The 17,920-nt window shown below is 40.3% G+C and overlaps 3 protein-coding genes across 3 annotated transcripts in view; 1 reads left to right on the top strand and 2 right to left on the bottom strand.

Moving 5' to 3' along the window:
- LOC138025290 (TNF receptor-associated factor 6-like) overlaps nucleotides 1–2,725 on the bottom strand; it is a 13,207-nt gene extending 10,482 nt beyond the window's left edge. Inside the window, exon 1 of the mRNA XM_068872528.1 lies at nucleotides 2,386–2,725. Coding sequence (XP_068728629.1) covers nucleotides 2,386–2,528 — 143 coding nt within the window. The 5' untranslated portion in view covers nucleotides 2,529–2,725. The remainder of the gene's footprint in view (nucleotides 1–2,385) is intronic.
- A 306-nt stretch (nucleotides 2,726–3,031) lies between these two features.
- LOC138026908 (TNF receptor-associated factor 4-like) lies at nucleotides 3,032–8,191 on the top strand. Its single transcript, XM_068874363.1, has 7 exons — nucleotides 3,032–3,285; nucleotides 4,126–4,177; nucleotides 5,068–5,166; nucleotides 5,788–5,952; nucleotides 6,268–6,342; nucleotides 7,074–7,151; nucleotides 7,310–8,191. Exons 1-7 carry the CDS (start codon nucleotides 3,113–3,115, stop codon nucleotides 7,940–7,942), a joined length of 1,275 nt encoding a protein of 424 aa, XP_068730464.1. The 5' UTR covers nucleotides 3,032–3,112; the 3' UTR covers nucleotides 7,943–8,191.
- Nucleotides 8,192–9,072: 881 nt separating this feature from the next.
- LOC138026104 (pecanex-like protein 4) lies at nucleotides 9,073–17,516 on the bottom strand. The gene is made up of 7 exons (XM_068873301.1): nucleotides 16,423–17,516; nucleotides 15,449–15,619; nucleotides 14,690–15,174; nucleotides 13,022–13,131; nucleotides 10,871–12,684; nucleotides 10,035–10,221; nucleotides 9,073–9,945 (listed from the first exon to the last, which is right to left on the bottom strand). The coding sequence occupies exons 1-7, from the start codon at nucleotides 17,154–17,156 to the stop codon at nucleotides 9,688–9,690; spliced, it is 3,759 nt and encodes a 1,252-aa protein (XP_068729402.1). The 5' UTR covers nucleotides 17,157–17,516; the 3' UTR covers nucleotides 9,073–9,687.
- Nucleotides 17,517–17,920: the final 404 nt, after the last annotated feature.

Here is a 17,920-nt window from a genome sequence, read left to right as displayed (position 1 = left end):
GTTTGACCTTTTAGCATCCTGTATAGTGTCCCTCACTCAAAGGATTAATAAATATGTATATGTATGTGTGTACCATTGTTTTGCATGCTAAAGTGTCATTATAAATAATTTATTTCTCTAAGAGAGTCTTCTTTTCGTGTCGGTCATTCAAAAATTGTTGGAATTGCTTGTTTGAGCTGTTGGATGAAAGAGGCAGAACATTAGATGAGGCCCTCCTGTGGGGAGGGGTCCTTGTTCCCATTAAATATTTGCTTGTGCTTCCAGGTTGTTCCCCAAATTACTTTCAAACTTGTTCCCAGCTTTTTGATCCCTAAAATTTAAATTGGTTTTCTTCCCTTCCCTAAAATATTTTGATATTGTTACTCTGTTCCCCAGTTCAAATTAGCCATGTTCTCTTCTTCCCCCAAACCCCTGGGAGTGCCTCTTTGATGTTGATTCTCTTATTGGCCTCATAGTAATTCACTGTAGAATTGCAAGACACAGCAAGTTCTTATTTGGAAGTGAGGGAAAAGTTTTGAATGAATTTTCACACAATACAAGAAACACAATTTCGACTGCCCCTTCTAGTCTCTTCTACTGTAGATCTTGCTCTTTTCGGACATGAATCAGCTTGTTTGCACCTTTCTGGCGACCTGCGTGAGGGCAAGCTCTAGAAGCTCTTCCTTAGTGAGCCTTTGCTGAAAAACTTTCTAAGTCTGGCTTTCCCGTGTTAGGGGCCGAGGTTTTTGTGCAAAATTCATCAGCGACTTCCTTGCAGCTTATAAACGGTGTTCCTTCAAGCAATGGTCAATAAAAGTGTTGTAGTGCTTATACAAATTTTCGCTACTTAAAAACGTATGTTTACACGAAACAAATATCAACTTGGCAATTTTTCTTTCCCGATACTCCATTTAAAATTCACGTGAGCGCTATTAATAAAGGGCCAGAAAACCATTTAATGGCAATTTTTTTGTCAAACATGAGTTGTCCGCGAGCAGAAGTCGAACGTAAGCTGTTGTGCTTTGGCTGTTATTTATGTTTTTTCTTACTATTCTAAGACGAATTCAGGCTGATATTTTCGAATCAAGTGTAAGAAGACGACAAAACCGTATTGATAATGTATTTATTTGTGTTCACCTCGCGAATAAAGATTTCCACGGGGTAGATCGACAGCAAGGAGATTTATGCACAACCGAAATGCACTGTTACCGGTGAAAGGGCAAATGATTGACAGGATAGCACGGTTTTGACTGCCGCGCGCACTGCGGGCGCGGGTTCCGTATGCAAGGATGCCATGGTAACAAAACTGTTAAGCTCATATTGTGGAGAACATTTAGTAGAATCTTACTGCAAAAAATACAAAATTTCTGATACAAATTGGCTGAGATATCTCTTTTTATCATATTTAAACAAAATTTGGTTAAGTGTATGATGTCATCACTTGGCTAATTTGCATATTTTAAAAACTCAAATATCTCTGGAACAAAAAGAGATATTTGAAAAAAGTAAACAGCGTTTTTCTTCTCACGCAGACTACTTGTTTATGTTTCAAAATGGCTTAGATAGGAAAGATGCGATTTTTAAGTCTTTCTCGTCGATGCAGCTCTCTCAATATTTCAAAGTTAGTAATGGTAGACCATTAAATAGGAAAATTTCACTTAAAATAAACAGGTGTCTGTTTGAAATCAAGGCTTAAAACTTGGGTCACTTACAGTTTAGTTAATATAGTTTTGCAATCCAAAGAAAAATGAAAATTGATTTTTTTGGGAGAAAACAACAACAAATTCTGTTTTTGCGGTCTCGAGTATGAAAAAAATTGCTATCAGCAGCGATTTACTTGGGAACTTTTTGCTTTGTACTTTTGGTTGGACATTCAGCGTAGATTTTCAGTAACAACAAATATGTGAGATTCCCGCTGCAGTGTGTTCCAGACTGCACAACCTCGTTCCCAGGGTCTCCATTGTCATTGATCGACAAAGAAACCCTGGGAACGAGATTGCAGACTGCACAGTAGCGTCTGTGCACGTTTTGCGAGCCTATTGTCACCAATGCCCGTGACGGACATGAGAGTGGACGAATGATACCAGTGATGTTCGACCTCAATTGGAGAAAAAATATTCATTCAAGACTTACAAATATGATGGCCCAGAACTTTCCTTGAATCAAGCTTCTTTTTTTGGGAAACGCCATTTCTTTTTTTAAAAACAAATGAGCCGAATTGACCCACTGCATAAACCGGAATAATACGCCGGATTATGTTTGGTCTTGAAGACAAACCATTAAAGATTGATACTATTTTGTTACCACGACCTCAATTGCCTTTAGACGGTTTAATCAATTCAATCAGACTTATCTAATTTAAAAGCGACTGATCTATTGACAGAAACATGCTTTGAGTGGCTTTACCTTGTAAAGGATTTCTCCAGGCACACTTTACAGAATCTGTGACCACATTTGGTCTGAACTGGGTCCCGCATCGGACAGTCACAGATTGGACACAGATATTCCGCCGGAACTTCACGAACAAAAGACAAGTCGTAACCAGACATAGAGGAATTGTAAAGGAAACTTTCCGCTGCTTGTTTCTTACTCTCTGCTTATTTCCTAGGCCTTTTCCCACGAAAAAAGTACTTCCCAGTTTTTATGACCTCTCGGTGGCTTGATGGCGTCCCTGTCAAAGAAATGGTAGCCTTGTAGGTGCCTTAATGAGGTAAGTACTGAGCTATTTACGTACGTTCTTTGTTTTATTTTACTGAGTTAAAAAAACAGTAACAGGCTATCACGTGAGTGCAAACCGCGATTGACTATTGGCTGGCTGTGACTTGGGTCACTGCAACAATGATTGATCAAAAACGACCTTTTTATTTCCTACATAGCGTAGGGAATAAACATGGCTTTATAGTTAAATGTAACTTGTTTGGAGGACTTCCAATAAGAAAGAGGACGTAGGGCTGGGAGGGGTTTATAAACAGATAAAATTTTATTTCACAATGAGGTGAACATTGCGTGATGGACAAACAGTTGAGGAAGTCACGCTCATTGGACAACAAAGACTGAACGGAAATACGATATCATCTTTTTGGTTTCGATAATCACGAAACGGAATGCTTCCGTTTGAAAATATCCAAAGGTAATGTTGTCGTTTGCCGAAAACGTTCCTGAGTTGGGAGGGTATGATTACGAATTCTTGAGCAATGTTCCTGAGGACTGGGAATGTCTCGTTTGCCACTTAACGATGAAGGATCCTGTGCAGATTGTTGGATGCGGTCACAGAGTGTGTAATATCTGCATGGAGTCCTTGCTGAGGTAATGCAAGACAGTGTCCTCCCACACATTTTCTTTTCATAAGGCTCAGTCAGATGCTATTTGATCCTTTGATCTGTGTCCGAGTTCAATTAAAAGCAATTTTAGCCTTAAAAGGCTAAAGAAAGATTAAGGTCAGGTTAGGGTGTAGTCTTATGTCATATAGAACTATTTGTTACTCCTCCTTGCTCATTGTTTAAACTTACTGTGTTGCTTACAACAGCGGAAAGTGAAGAAATAATAAGTGTTAAATGACATCGACAGTATCGAAAGACAGCACCGACGGATGAACAGTGATTGAAGAAGTTTGAAGAATGGTTTTAATGAAGCCGTTCAATTTAGTTGACTCGATGGCAATCTTCCAAGCCTCTGAAATGAATCAAATTCAAAGCAATGAAATCTCTTTAACTTCAGTTTTATTTTTTGAAAAAAATCATTGCAACTACATCAAACCTTAGGCTTGATATACACTAAATCTTCATTATCTAATTTACCATGCCTCTCATGCAGACCGTGAGAAGCAAGTCAAAGAGGCATTATGAATAGAACAAACCCCAATCTAAAACTCTAAAACTTCTTTAAGCTATGTTTGGACTTATTTTTTTGAATCTAGGCATAATAGAACGGATTTGAAGTTCCCAGCACTTCTGATTCACATGCCTCGCTCTTTGTCCATACTAAACACTGATCAATGCAGATCTTTAGGCATCCACTTCTAACATAATAATGGTTTGATATTGGACCAGCCCTTTCTGTTTCGCTCTTGGAAATGGGCACTTTTGTGGAAAATTTTTCAAAAAAAATTTTCTAAAAATTAATTTATATCTTTGTTGCCATGTTCAGGCGCCCAACACCAACATGTCCAGCAGACAGACATCCGCTGTCACGCAACAAGGTATTTGTCTCGCCCGTCACGATTACCCTACCAGCCGAGGCGAGACAACTCGCCTCCCCGAGCTGTCTCGCCCACCTCATGTAAACGGTTGATATTTTTTTTTAAACAAGTGAATGGAAAAATATCTCGCCCAGGGTAACTCGGGGGGAGGGATTGTCACGGGTACCCAAAATTCTCACCGCAGACTGTCGGTTCAAAAACAGCCTTTTATTTTAACTACATATTTAATATTGCTCCGTTAAGATTGTTAGTCCGTTTTCTGAATGAGACAACGCAACTAAACTTAATAAAAACGAACGTCTTATAATATATGCACAATCAAGTAGGGTCAACTTTGTCTCGGTCACGCAATTCTCATAAAAATAGACGCTCGGTCGAGTTCCCACGGGGCATAAATTTTGACGTCGCTCGCGTGTTCAACACGTGCTCTCGCGAGACGCAAAATGACCCTGCTACGTTGGGAATCTTCGGCCGTGTTGTATTTTCCTTTTATGTTATAAACTGATACGCGGTTTGTTATGACCGCGCACATCTTGAGCCTTCGACTACCGGGTTGGAAACCTGGCCAAATCAACACTCAAAGTGTCAAAATATCCGAGGAGAAAGTATAAACCATAGGCCCTGTCTCAAGACCCTTTACTGCTCACAAAATCTGGATGACTTTAAAGAACCCACACACTAGTTCCCGGCGTTGTGGTCGGTCCCAATCTCTGGCGCAAAAAGTGGCCGGCTTAGCGTCATGTATCTGAAAAGTTTAATTAATGCATGGTGTCTGGACGAAACCGCTGGGAGACAGCCACCACTCAAAAGGGACTTTGCCGAGTGCTGGAACATGTAAATGCAGATATGGTAACAGTAACACACCACTTACCGCATTTCATTTTTGGTAGATATTTCCCGATGCGGCTTGTCAGCGACAAATTCTTGATCTTATCGTGAAGTGCTCATATTTTGGATGCTCGTGGAAGGGAGAGCTTCGTGTTATCGAGGTGAACTATAACTGCTGCTTTTATTTGTCTTAATGTGTGAAGTTCGTAAACGGGTTTCAATGGGTTTTCTTGGAGTTGCAGTAAAACTGAAACTGGCGTCTTTTTAATTGTAAAGCTAGGAAGGTGAGAGAAAAAGGATGGGGGGAGGGAGGGGGGGAGGTGGGGTTACGACAAGGACGGACGAGTGTCTAAATGATAATTGTGTGATTTCGCAGATGTCTGTCTACCTACTCAGGATTGTGGAAGCTGTACTGAAAAAAAAACGGTTAAATTAATTGGACAGGGTCACTAGATATCTTACTGAAGGACAAAACAAATTGATTGTTTGCATTTGAATGATTGAGCGAGTGAGTGAATGAGTGTGTGAGCGAGTGATTGATTGATTGATTGATTGATTGATTGATTGACATATTGACTGACTCACCAACTAATTGCCTGCGCGACTCATTGTCTCACTCTGCTACTCGCGTACTCATTAATTCATACCATTGCTTGCTTATTGACTGACTGGTGGAATAATGATGGTCTGACTGACTGACCTTCTGAGTAGAACCGCTTTACTAATGATATTTACCTATGGGGTGGGTCACACCTACCGTAATAGTGTATTTTTATTCCAAGAAACACCAGTCTAGCTGTTCGCTCAAGGTTGTTCCTTGTCCCAACTCCGGCTGCAAAGAAAGACTAACCAAGCAGGAACTGACAATTCATGTGGCATTTGAATGTTCTTTGAGGGAAACCAGATGCGAATATTGCGCAACATCATTCGTTTACAATCAAAAACAGGTAGGTTAACTCAAATCATTGGTTCGAACTCTCATTGATGTGAATGGTGAATGACTAAACAATCATAATCAGTGGTGTTGCTTGTTAGATAGAACGGACGGACGAGCAGAACGGGTGAAGCACAAAATTTTGAAATTTGAAATTATCCAGGGCGCCATCCATTCAAGCCGCAAGTTCAGTCTTGCGGCTTATTTTTCTTTTGTATGTGACAAGTACTAATTTAAAATGCTCAGTTTGTACGCTATTACCAGTGTTCACGTGTGGATACAGACGTGTCAGATACAAAACGTCCGCTGTCATTATTTTTTTATTTAGACTCACCTTGCTACATGTGTACAGTTTCCCGTTCAGTGTGCGAAGTGTGGCTTGAGAGATATCCCACGACAAAAGGTTTGTTTCCAATTGTAACATGGATGCTCTAGTTCTGTGATTCGTACCACATTTGCCACATACCGGTAACTACCAAGCTTACTCAATTGTCGACCTCATCATTTAGGCATAAGCTTGCAAAAAAAAGCTCAACGGTCAAGTCATGGTTCCTTCTGCAGGTACCGGAGCACAGATTACGTAAAACAAAAGAAACAAAAGACAGAAAACAAAACAACTCCCAATAAGAGACTAGTCCCAAGTGACCAAAAATACAATGCTTTCCGGTACATGCAGACCCCAAGTCATCTTATTTGTTCAGTTCAACTCTTGCCCACTTAAGCGAAGACTGATATAAAAGGTCCAAGAGGTATAAGCGATGAAGTACGCTGAAACCCAGATAATTATCAGATCACAAGACATTTTGTCACCGTGAAATCAAATGCCTAGAAGATGGCGCTTGTAAAACGCTGACAGTCATCCGTTTCGCCTCTTTCCTTTAAACAAAATGAAACTTACTAAAACAAGTGTCTCACAACATTTTGAAAATTCCATACCCTCTTCAACCCAGAGTTCTGAGTTTTCGCCACACCCCAGCAACAACTTAGGGCCGGTTATTCAACAGAACCACCTTCCAACTCATTTTCAATTAGGCCAAAAAAGTAAACAAAGGTCATTCACTGTCAAAAACAGTGTCAACGAAAAACGAACGCGTTTACACATGTAATATATTCTCTTAATGATCTTGTTGACAGCTTGAGGCTCATGTTCGTGATAAATGTCACAAGACCGAGGTCGAGTGTGAATTCAAGAATTTAGGATGTGACGCAGTGGTATGAAAAATATCTTTATGTCAGCATTATCGACTTCTGCACCCATTCCAGCGATTTCTTTAATTCTTCTTTTTATCCTGTTCCTTTAGAAGTTGGAATTTTTTTAAACCACGGGCAAGTTGATATAATTAAGGGTGCGAATTCTTATTTATTTCCAGTTTCCCCGATCCGATGCCAAATTACATTCAGAATCTGAAGTTGAACGTCACCTCGCCTTAGCTCTCCGCGGCCTAGAGGCAACTCAGCACCAGGTCCGCGCGCTCGCTAGTCTCGTTAGAGACCAGTCACAGAGACTCAGACGTCTGGAGCAGATGTCCGAGAAATATGCCCCGTATGTATGGAAGATATCTCACTTTCAAGCTGTTTATGACAAGGCGGTCTCAGATGAACAGAAAATTCTAGAGAGTGAAGCCTTTTATTTGTCAAAAAGCGGGTATAAAATGAGGATCAAGATTTTACCAAACGGGGGATGTGCAGACCTCGGGTTGAATAAGACAATGAAGGGAAATTATTTATCGGTATTTATCAAAATAATTCCCGGTGAATATGATTCACTTTTATCATGGCCTTTCGAGAAGAAGATTCGCATTTCTTTGATTGATCAAGAAGTCTGCAAAGTGGAGAGGGTCAATGTGACCAAAATCGTTGACTTTAAATTTAACAAGGTTCCCCTTCCTCTGGCTGAGCCGGAAAATGGCTTTGGATTTGGTGATTTTGTCACTCAGAGTGTTTTACGAACTCGATCTTACTTAAGAAATGATAACATGTTTATCATGGTTAGTCAAGCATGAAAACCGTAACATCCAGATAACCACAATGTCCATAATATTCGCCCGAAGTATATTCACCAGAGTATTTTCAACAAACTGAATCATACTGTCAAACAAATATTTTTTGTCCAGTTATATTTTTGTCTGAATTTGACTACTTCTTTTCGGGCAAAATAAACAATTAAATATAAGAACTTATCAGATCAATCATTTTAAGTTTATTCTAAAAGCCCTGTGCGATGGGGTCAGTAAAGCGAGAGTGAACACATCATCATCGTCATATGTTTATTTACCCTCGGATTTTAGAGTAGCTTGGTGTAGGTAGTACCTCCAAAACATGATATACCACAGAGGAAAGACCACAACACCGGGAACTCCATTCCCTACTCTTTACGAATAGTGTGTGGATGCTTTTATGTCCCACTGGGTTGTGAACATAGAAAAAGGTTGTGAGACGGGGCCTACGGTTTATTGTCCTTATCCGTGAAGACAAGAGAGTCTAACCATTTGCAGATGTCATTTCAAAGGCAGCACTTTCTCCTCAGGTATTTAAAGGGGGTAGGTGTGGTGGGGAGATTTTGCCGGCTATCTAGTTGTTTTGGTAAACCGCAGAATATTCCCACCGGGGCCCTCACAATCAAACACCCTAATTTGCTATTCCACGGGCCCGGTTGTTTTTAGCGGTCACGTGTTATGCCGCTGACCTTGTCCGTATATAAATTGAGTTTCCCAATCCGCGCGTACTCTGTGTTTTCGTGAATTGCTGCAGGACTCGCGGATCGCCGACCCTCCCTCCTCCGCGCCGCGATGACTTTCACCCTTACATTTCTGGGGCTCTTGCTCCCTCTCACCTCTGGAGTCGCCTCGTTTCCCCACAACTTAACAATGCCAGGGGTGATTGAGAGTGAGGGCCCCAGTGGTAATTAGTTTCTGAATGAAGGGGTAGTTTCTAAAGAAACTGTGGTGCTGCGTCGGTGGGGAAGTAGAATACAAGAATTTGGTTTTATCAACGGAGTTGATAATGTAAATTGGCCACCGTACAGAGATTCTAAAAGCTATTTGTAGGCTCCAATGCTGGGAAAAACAAAAAAAAAAGTCCCAACGCTAAATTTTAAACTCCCTTTTCAAATGAAGTCACACGATTGTCAATGTACACGCTGGACAACTTGTTTATTCCATCTACTATATCTTGCAGCTTACATTCTTTTTGGATAAGCATGTTTCCGGAAATTAAATTGGGAAATTTATATTTACACTATTTGTCATAGGCAGCTTTCTCAGTTCATTTTTTTACACCATGCTACTCACGACTTAGACATTGGCCACAGAATGTTCACTGCCACGTACGAAATTTATTTATTTAAATGTAAAGTGTTAAAATTGGCCTTACCCTGGGAAAGAATGACTTTTCTTGGACGAGGAGCATTTGCTCGCATTGCTGTGACCTTTGTTTTTGCAATAAAACATGCATGCACACTCATGACTCTGTATGGATAGCTTTACAAACAGTAAAACGGGTCGCATGCACGGAGACTGTGACTTTTTTGTAAACCGCCATAAATGAAACTTGGGTTTTGCTTTAAACTGCCGCAACTCTTGAGCAAAAACTGAACCGTAAGATAAAACAAAAGCCTCTTTTGGAGTATATCGGCTAATAACAAGACGCAAACTTCAGATATGCCGACAAAGTCGTAAATTATAAATGCACTGATGAAATCTAGGGCGAAGATTGCAACCATTAAAGCCCCTTTTCATTGTCAGTTCTGCTACAGTAAATCAAGAGGTGCTGTTACAGTTCCAGAGGAGTACACAGGATACCCCAGGGGAGGGTCGGCTGCCTGGATAGTGAGGTTCCTGAGTAGGGTGGGGTGCGCCTGGATGCTGTATCGCTCTTCGTCATCATTAGTAAAGTACAAAAGTTCAAGAACCAGAGAGGCCCACTGGCCTCTTACGCACTCTCCATTAAGGCGCCCCACCGGGGCCATAATCTCTTGTTTTGTGAGAACACGACTTGTGTATGACCCCTAAATGAAAAAGACATGTACATGAAACATCACTTAATGTTCTAAATCAACAAGTCGAGATGTACGTAAACGCTCATCTAATTTCCCACCTTGCTTTTATCTCTACCAAGGGAGAAGAGGTAAGGTTTTCCACCTTGGACTGACAGCTGCCAATCCCGATCTGTGTCAGCACCTAGGTACCAGTCCCTATCATATTCTGTCATGTACTCCATGAGTTCATCATCACTGGTCACTTCTCCAAGAACTGCTTCATCATACGTCAACTTAAAAGCGTACCTACAAACACAGAAAATCAAACCAATCCTATCTCAACAATTCAAGAAACACACACCAGCAAACTTGGAAAAAAACCCCAGAGTACTCGTGAGAGTCGAAGGTTTGACCATTATTCTGATCTCAACTTGGATGCTCAACTACTACTGACTCAGCTCAGATCTGACGAAGGGCTAACGCTCGAAACGTCAGCTTTTAGAATCTCTGTACGGTGGCCAATTTACATTATCAACTCCGTTGATAAAACCAAAATTTTTGTAAACTACTTCCCCACCGACGCGGCACCACAGTTTCTTTAGAAACTACCCCCTTCATCCACATAAGGCTTGTGCTGAAAGGCGGAATATTGGAAATTAACAGAGGCGACAATCGTCAAGCCATAATGTTGGAGTTGAAATGTCAAATGGTTTATATGATATTCGCAGGTGATGTGTACAACAACTTCAGTCATTTTCTCATGGCCTTCCTAAGGCATGCAGTGCAATTTTCACTCTCAAGCAATCCCACAATATATCCACCCATCCACCTTCGAAATTATTGTTGGTGATTTTTCACCATCAAACCTTGCCAAAAACTCGCTCCAACCTTTTAATCTGAATTTTCTAATAAGCAATAAATGAAATTAATGATATTTAGCATAATGATGACACACCTGTATGCCTTCAGTACCAATGCCTTTAATTCAACATCCTTATTGAGCCAATCAATGTTTATGGACCAAGGTAAGTCACCAGAGTACACCTTGTGAACATGTACTGGACCAGCAGCTGCTGCGGAGGAACCTGGCAATCCCAACACCTCTATCAGGGCATAACAGGCACATATCAACTGTTTGTAAATGCTGACAAGAGCAGTATCACTAAGGATGCTCTGGGCAATGGCCTTTTTGTCTGGACCTGAGTGAAGACATCCTACGACATGGGTAAACCAATGGTCTGGAAATTTGCTAAATAAGGATTCTAGGTGATTTTTATCCACTGGAATGAAAGACTTCCAACGTAATGGCAGGTCAAGTTTGTGAGCATGCTCTGAAGTGAAAGATGCAGGCCATACCTTGCTGCTTGTACCAAAATTAGTAGAATTGTTTACAAATGTGCTAACAACAGAAGAAACTTGTTTGTTAATGAGTGAATGAGCGCCTTGAGAAGTAGCTGCCTTTGATTGACTTATATCAACGGCTGGAAAACCTCCAAGATTTAATGACCCATCAAGATCATCAATATCCTCATCGTGTACTGGAAGACCACTAACTCTCTTTGAATCCTTTGATTTCCCAAGGCTTGTTACACTTTCATCAAGTTTTAAGCTTTCTTGTGACCACACACTACCGCTCAGACTGGGCAAGGAGCTGCTTCTTTGGCGCTTGACACTAAACACACTTGTAAGCTGTTGTTGTTGATCCTCTTGTGTACTTTTTGAAAGAGGCTGAAGCTCAAAGGTTTCCTGGGTAAACTGGTCCTCAAAAACAGTTTCCTTGATGCCGTTGTTTGGCTTGAAAGCCACTAAATTTTCTGTAGGTGTTAAAGTCTCCTGCTTTTTAAGGTTGCCTTTTGTTGAAGTTTGTTTTGTGTTGCTTTCATCAATATTAAATTCATGATCTTTGCAGTAATTTACTAACACCCACACAAGGGTCTTGAAGAAATTCTCAGAATTTCGTTTTAGGTTTTCAGGTTGATCAATGATTCCTGTCAGCACATTTTTGGCATCAGAGTAAGTATTGAGTACAAGAACGTCACGAGGCTTAAGAACGTTTGTTACATGTGTATTTACAGACACCAGTGGCCATTTGCCTTCGTGAACAAAAACCTCTTGGAACACATCATCCACACTTGTGGCCTCAACAGTGTGACATGATGTCTCTTGCAGTTCGAGACCCTTAAGTACTAAAGTGACAAATTTATAACCACTCTCGAGTACATGTGCCCAGATTAAACGGTCCTGAAATCGTGCCAAGAAATGATCTCCTGGTAATGGATTACCAAGGCTGCCCTTGGCTATGGCCTCACTAAGACTGGCTGTGACTTGAGGGATCAACTGTTCATAATATATCGAGTCTTCACAAATCACTGCAGCAGTACTGGCTGCTGATGGCCATGAACGCAGAGGTCTTGGAAAACCAATCAGGAAAATAGGAAGGCAGAACAGTGGCAATAATGGAGCTGCTAATAAAGTTGAAGTGCAAAGTACTGCAATTACCACAGGAAGAAGAATGGCAGACGTAACTAGAATGGGAAGTGTTGCATTGTGTCTTTGTTTGGGTAGCTTCCAGGATGTGACAGTTAAGATCACCATAAAAACAATCTTGTCCAGAAGCTGCTGAATCCTGTCTCTGCAAACTCCAACAAGCATCAATTGCAGACCCAATCCTGCTGAATTCCACCATACAGCTGCATCAGAACCAAGTGCTATTTTACTGAGACAAACAACAGATAACTCTAACAATGAGTTAAAGCTGTTTTGCCAAGCCTATAATAGAAAACCAAAATTCCTCTCAGGGTGATTACGTAAGACAGTATTATCATTAATGGAGGAGAAATAGTTTTTTACTGGTTGACCCATTGACCCCTTTTGCACCCTAGGGTGCCCCCTGGGATGCCCCTGCTTGGCGAGTAAAGTCGTCTGGCATGAGACAGAAGTCTCACTCCCAGGACTCAATGGGTTAACCTATACTGAACAGGTACTACTTCACATTTACATTGGTTTCCATTGACGTCCTACTGAGGTCTAATCTCTCAGAGGAACACAACATGTTATTAACCCCTCTAGCTGAATGCTTCACAGCATCCGCTTAGTGTTTCCTTACCTGCCTGAATGCTCTCACAGTCCCAACAGCCAATGCAAATTTCGTGATCATGGTGGACTGCACAGGAATCAGGAACATGGCAAGAAAGGCAACTTGTAGTAAAGGTGAAACTAGAATAAGAAGAGTAAAATGTTTAGCGAAGCAAACAAAATTGTGTGTATTAAATCAGAAAAATGTAGACAATCATGTGAGAGAAGCATTACAAGTCTTTAGACCTCATAGACCATATTCATAAATGGCGACTAAGTAATTATTCTTGTGTCTTTATGCTAATCATCCTAACTAGTCTCCTACTTTTTAGCATTTTTCCAAGCAATCAAGCCCTATGATACTTCACCCACAATCTACAACTTGAATAAGATGGAGTAGCTTTGTAAAAGGGTAATAATGCAAACTAAAATGCAGAACATTTTTGTTTCTGTCAGCAAACTTAGGGCATGTTCAATTGGCTTTCAGGACATTCTGGTACAAAGATGTAATGCCTTTCTAAAAGCATCCCTTGGATAATTTTGATGATGTTGGAATACAAGAAATTTTTTTCTTACAATTTTTAAAAATTTACTTCCAGAGAGCAATCTAGAGGCTACTGGTATTTCTTGAATGTTTCTTCCTGTTGCAGAATAGCATCACAAGGCTGCTGCCTAACAGTCGCCTGGGGCGTCTTATTTGCGAGCACAGACAGGATCAAGAATTGTGACTACTATTGCCCTTGATCTTGAGGATAAGCAGAGTCTAATTAAATTGGAAAAATATGTGATTGCTTTTTTTCACTTCGTTTATAAATACAACATATACTGTCATAAGGTACACACCAGTTTTTTGGTACATGTAAGTAACTAAGGCAGACCACTTCACTTTGGTTGTGGTGGCATTCTGGGCCTTGGGTCAATTGAACATCAATAAGAATATCATTATGGTTACAATGAAACAGATTGTTCATTTGCATGCCACTTTGCAATAAATATTATTATTGTCACGCAATGTTGCGTTTTTGATGAGCTCTGAGCAAGTTGAAGATTCAAATTTCGCATTACATTGAGAACCTTCTCCATAGTTGTTTTGGAATTGATAACTTTATACATTTGTATTTTGGAAGGCCCTTTAAATGGATTTGAAATGATTAATTTCTTCAAAGAAAGTTTATGAGGGAAATCCAGTATTGGCGAACAGAGTTTTCACAGAAAACCAGTTGCGCTTAACATAAGAAATTGTGTTGTGTTGAATCGATATTTCAACCCCCGTACAGTCCTGAATTAAATTCTTGTGAGTTTTGTAGGTCGATGATGGCGTATTTGAGACAACACAAAGTTTTCAATTGACTTCACAGAGCTTGCAATAATTTAAGGTTTGCAGACAATCATGCAGGTGATACATTGTGGAGTTGTTTATTTAAAAAATACTTTTTTCACAGCCTCAAGAATCCTACCCAATGTAGAGTTATTATGCCGTAAATTTATATTCTAAAAAACAGAGTTCAAGTTTGTTTTGAATGGGTACAAATACCTGACACTGGGAAGGTAAACACCTGGCAGCAAGTTGAGATTTGAACTTGCAACTTCCTGAGAGCAAACTGCCCATCAGAACACCAACATTGAGTCACAAAATTGCAAAGTGGTGTGCAAATTGAACCACCAGTTTCACTGTTACAGTAAGATATGTACAACCCACCATATACATGCAGAGCCTGGTGGAGAATCCCTAAATACGTCAAATTCTTCTTTCTCTTGTGAAATATTCTTGATGATTGAATACTTGCTGGAAATAATGGATTTCTGAACAAGCCAAAGAAGATGCTGACGGATTGCACATCTCCCAAAACTTTCAAAGAAACAAGCAGTACCAAAAATACAAAACAAAATGACTGAAATATCTGTGTATCAGCAAAAGATGAGAAATGACTTGAAACACCTGCTATCACTGCTGTCAGAAAAAACATGACGATAAAGATGATGACCTCTTTCAATCTCCACTGGGTCATGGGTTTCTTTGTACATAAGCTGTTGAGCTTAACTCTGAGTTGAAGCACAAAACCAAAAATATCCAAGCTTAAAACAAAGCCAACGCAAGCCGCGGTGATGACTATGACTGTACTGTGAGTTATGAATATCACCACGATAACTACGAGGCTTGATAGGACAAACATCACAAATAACCTGAAAGGAAATTAACATTAATGTAAATTAATGATTGTTATTTTTTTTGTTTCTATTTCCCACTCTACTAGAGATGTTGTCTCCTCTTTGTGGGTCTTATTTTTAATCTATTGCTAGCTGGAGCCTACAGTGAACCACTGTATGCATACCAAGAAAATACAAGTAACTTGTGGGATGTTCCATGGTCACAGTACCACTTGAAAGCATTGAATAACTAGTATATATAAAATTTATTTTGAGTTTAACTTAAAACTATAAAAAGTTCAAATTCCACCTTATATCTGTTGCCATTGCTGAGCCCCCTAAAACTAGCACCAGGACCTGCTCTGCTAGCCACGAAAACACAACATCAAGAGGAGGTAATACCCCCGCAATCCACAGCAGGGGGAGGAATGGGAACAGAATGTGTAGAACCTTGTCAACCACGACAATCTCCGGGTAATTCCTTAATTAAAATAAAAAGAAAACAATGATGAGATCATTGATTCAAATACAACATGGAAAGTTAAGAGGTGCAATTCATGGAATACAGAACTTCAACTCCCTTGCACTCTGTTTGCATTACTTCCATTGGCCATAAATTACTGGACAGACTTCAATGCGAATAGCACACAACTTGCCAAAGAATAAGGGAATTAGAATCCCAGACTGTATGCATAGTTATTAAGAGGTGTAATGTGGTGCTGCGTTGGTGGGGAAGTGGAAAATGGAAATGTTGTGGGTTTAATATGGTAAATTGATCACTGTAAAGAAATTTGAAAGCTAATGTTTGAATGTTAGGCCTTCATCAGAGCGAATTTGAAGGACAAATGCTCGAAACACCAGCTTTTGAATTTCTTTATGTCGGTCAATTTACCATATCAACCCAGTTGAAAAACCAATTTCTATATGCTTAGGATGCTATTCATTTGACAGAGCTGACTGGCCAGATGGGTGATTGGGAAGGACTACCGGTAACTCTACTATGCCTTCAACTTAACCCATTGACTCCCAAGGGGGTTCCCCAGTGACAAGTAAAATCGTCTGGCGTTAAACAGAGTAAAATACTCTGGCCTTAGACAGAGTAAAATACTAAGTCTGGCCGGTTTAGGCTGGTTTGGACGTCAAAGGGTTAAATGTGTTCCACCCCCCACTCCATCACTAAGATTGGTGATTACATCCAATAACTAAAATTCAGTGGCTTTCAGACCAAGTCATCTCAAGAGCCAGTGAAAGGAATGCAGGGCTAATTGTACATGGATGGTTTACCTTGACAGGATACCAATGATTCCAAATATTAACACATAGAAAGGCCGCATAAGTGGAGTTATCTCCAAGCTATCCAACGCTCTAAATAAAGCCAGCTCAGGAGCAGGTGCCGAGGTCAAAGAGTACTGACCTACACATACAACAAACCATCCAAACACAAAAACAACAGCTGTAGCACCAGTGTTTCCAAACAAACCATTCAGAGTTGAAGGTAACAGATATAAAAACATCACTCCACATAAAACTCCTGAAATTATTGCATGGATGAATACATTTATCGTAAATTTTTTCTTCGGAAATAAGAATTGCACTGTTTCGAAACCACAACATGAAACGAAGTCCACTTCATCGTCTTGAGCTAAAATGTTCTTTTGAAATTTAGCCAGATTTGAGGACCCTCGCCGGGTAAGCCAGCTAAAAAGCTGCGTAACGAGGACGAATAACACCATGAGGCTTCCGTAAATGTAGCTATTGACGTACAAATCCGTTACAATATGGAACTCCACGAAAATAGTAAACAAACCCCCAAGAACGAAAGGTACTAAAAACACCAACACTTGGAACAAGTAAACGTAATACGGTGCCTCGTAGCCAAGCTTAAGCTTTAAGCCACCAAGCAATGTTTGTGGAAATCGCTTCCAGAAGAATTCAAGTTTGTAATCGTTTAGTAAAGGAGCTCCAATCCCCCTAGTAGATCCCCTCGCATTAGGCTGAAAGCTCTCGAACTGCTGCATTTTCAGCGTGAAGACATAAACTTTCCCACCGGACGTTTTTCGCAACCAAGAAACGTACGTCACCCAACTGATGAAAAAGGGATATGGAAATCCCAATAAACTGAGACCTTTTCCAGTCTGCAGGAGGAATCGGTGCAAGAAATATCCCGTCGAGAAAGGCGGCTGCCAAGCCTTCTGTACCGTCCGATTACATCCAGTTTAATTCAGGTTGGAAACACAGAACGCAGAGAACTGTCGTGTTGAAAATCGCTCCACATTTCCCTCGACATAAGGTTTATTATTAAGAAACGTCCTGTTTCTTCGTAAACATTTGGAATAGTGCTCTAAAGAGTTGACATTGACGTCAAGGCAACAGTGGGTAACCCTATTGGTTGAGAAACAAATAGGCAGTGGCCACAGGAGAACCATCCTTTTACAAGACATGAGAGATCACATGACTGGTGACCTCCCGGGCTCAGTTGCTCAAAAGCCAATGAACGCTAATCCCAGATTAAAAATTTACCGAGGACTTTATTTCTCTACTCCCAAATGCTGTTCAACGCTGATAGTCGGCAAAACTTTACATTAGAAGAAGTCAATATCTTAAAAAACAAAGATAAGCAAAAGAAACTTTGACCAAAGAGTTGAAAACATGAAACAAAAGTTTACGCTAATCCTGGATTAAGTTAATCGGCTTTCAAAGAACAGGGCCCGGGTGATCCCTAAAAAAACTTTACTTTTTTGACTTTAATGTCTGGAAAGAAAGAAAGAAAGAAGGAAAATTT

The sequence above is a fragment of the Montipora capricornis genome, chromosome 12 (assembly GCF_036669925.1).
Source record: "Montipora capricornis isolate CH-2021 chromosome 12, ASM3666992v2, whole genome shotgun sequence".
In the NCBI taxonomy this organism is placed as follows: domain Eukaryota; kingdom Metazoa; phylum Cnidaria; class Anthozoa; order Scleractinia; family Acroporidae; genus Montipora; species Montipora capricornis.
The sequence above is the reverse complement of the archived record's forward strand: the minus strand, read 5'-3'. Positions and strand labels throughout refer to the sequence as shown.

What these genes read in the sequence shown, in the direction of transcription:
- LOC138026104 (XM_068873301.1), bottom strand. Translation starts at nt 17,156, where the DNA reads ATGCAGCAGTTCGAGAGCTTTCAGCCTAATGCGAGGGGATCTACTAGG. An exon ending in GCAATGGCAACAGATATAAG is followed by an intron (nt 15,175 to 15,448) that starts GTGGAATTTGAA and finishes ATTTCCTTTCAG; the next exon opens with GTTATTTGTGATGTTTGTCC. An exon ending in CTGTGAGAGCATTCAGGCAG is followed by an intron (nt 12,685 to 13,021) that starts GTAAGGAAACAC and finishes TTTCTATTATAG; the next exon opens with GCTTGGCAAAACAGCTTTAA.
- LOC138026908 (XM_068874363.1), top strand. Translation starts at nt 3,113, where the DNA reads ATGTTGTCGTTTGCCGAAAACGTTCCTGAGTTGGGAGGGTATGATTAC. An exon ending in GAGATATCCCACGACAAAAG is followed by an intron (nt 6,343 to 7,073) that starts GTTTGTTTCCAA and finishes TCTTGTTGACAG; the next exon opens with CTTGAGGCTCATGTTCGTGA. An exon ending in ATTTAGGATGTGACGCAGTG is followed by an intron (nt 7,152 to 7,309) that starts GTATGAAAAATA and finishes ATTTATTTCCAG; the next exon opens with TTTCCCCGATCCGATGCCAA.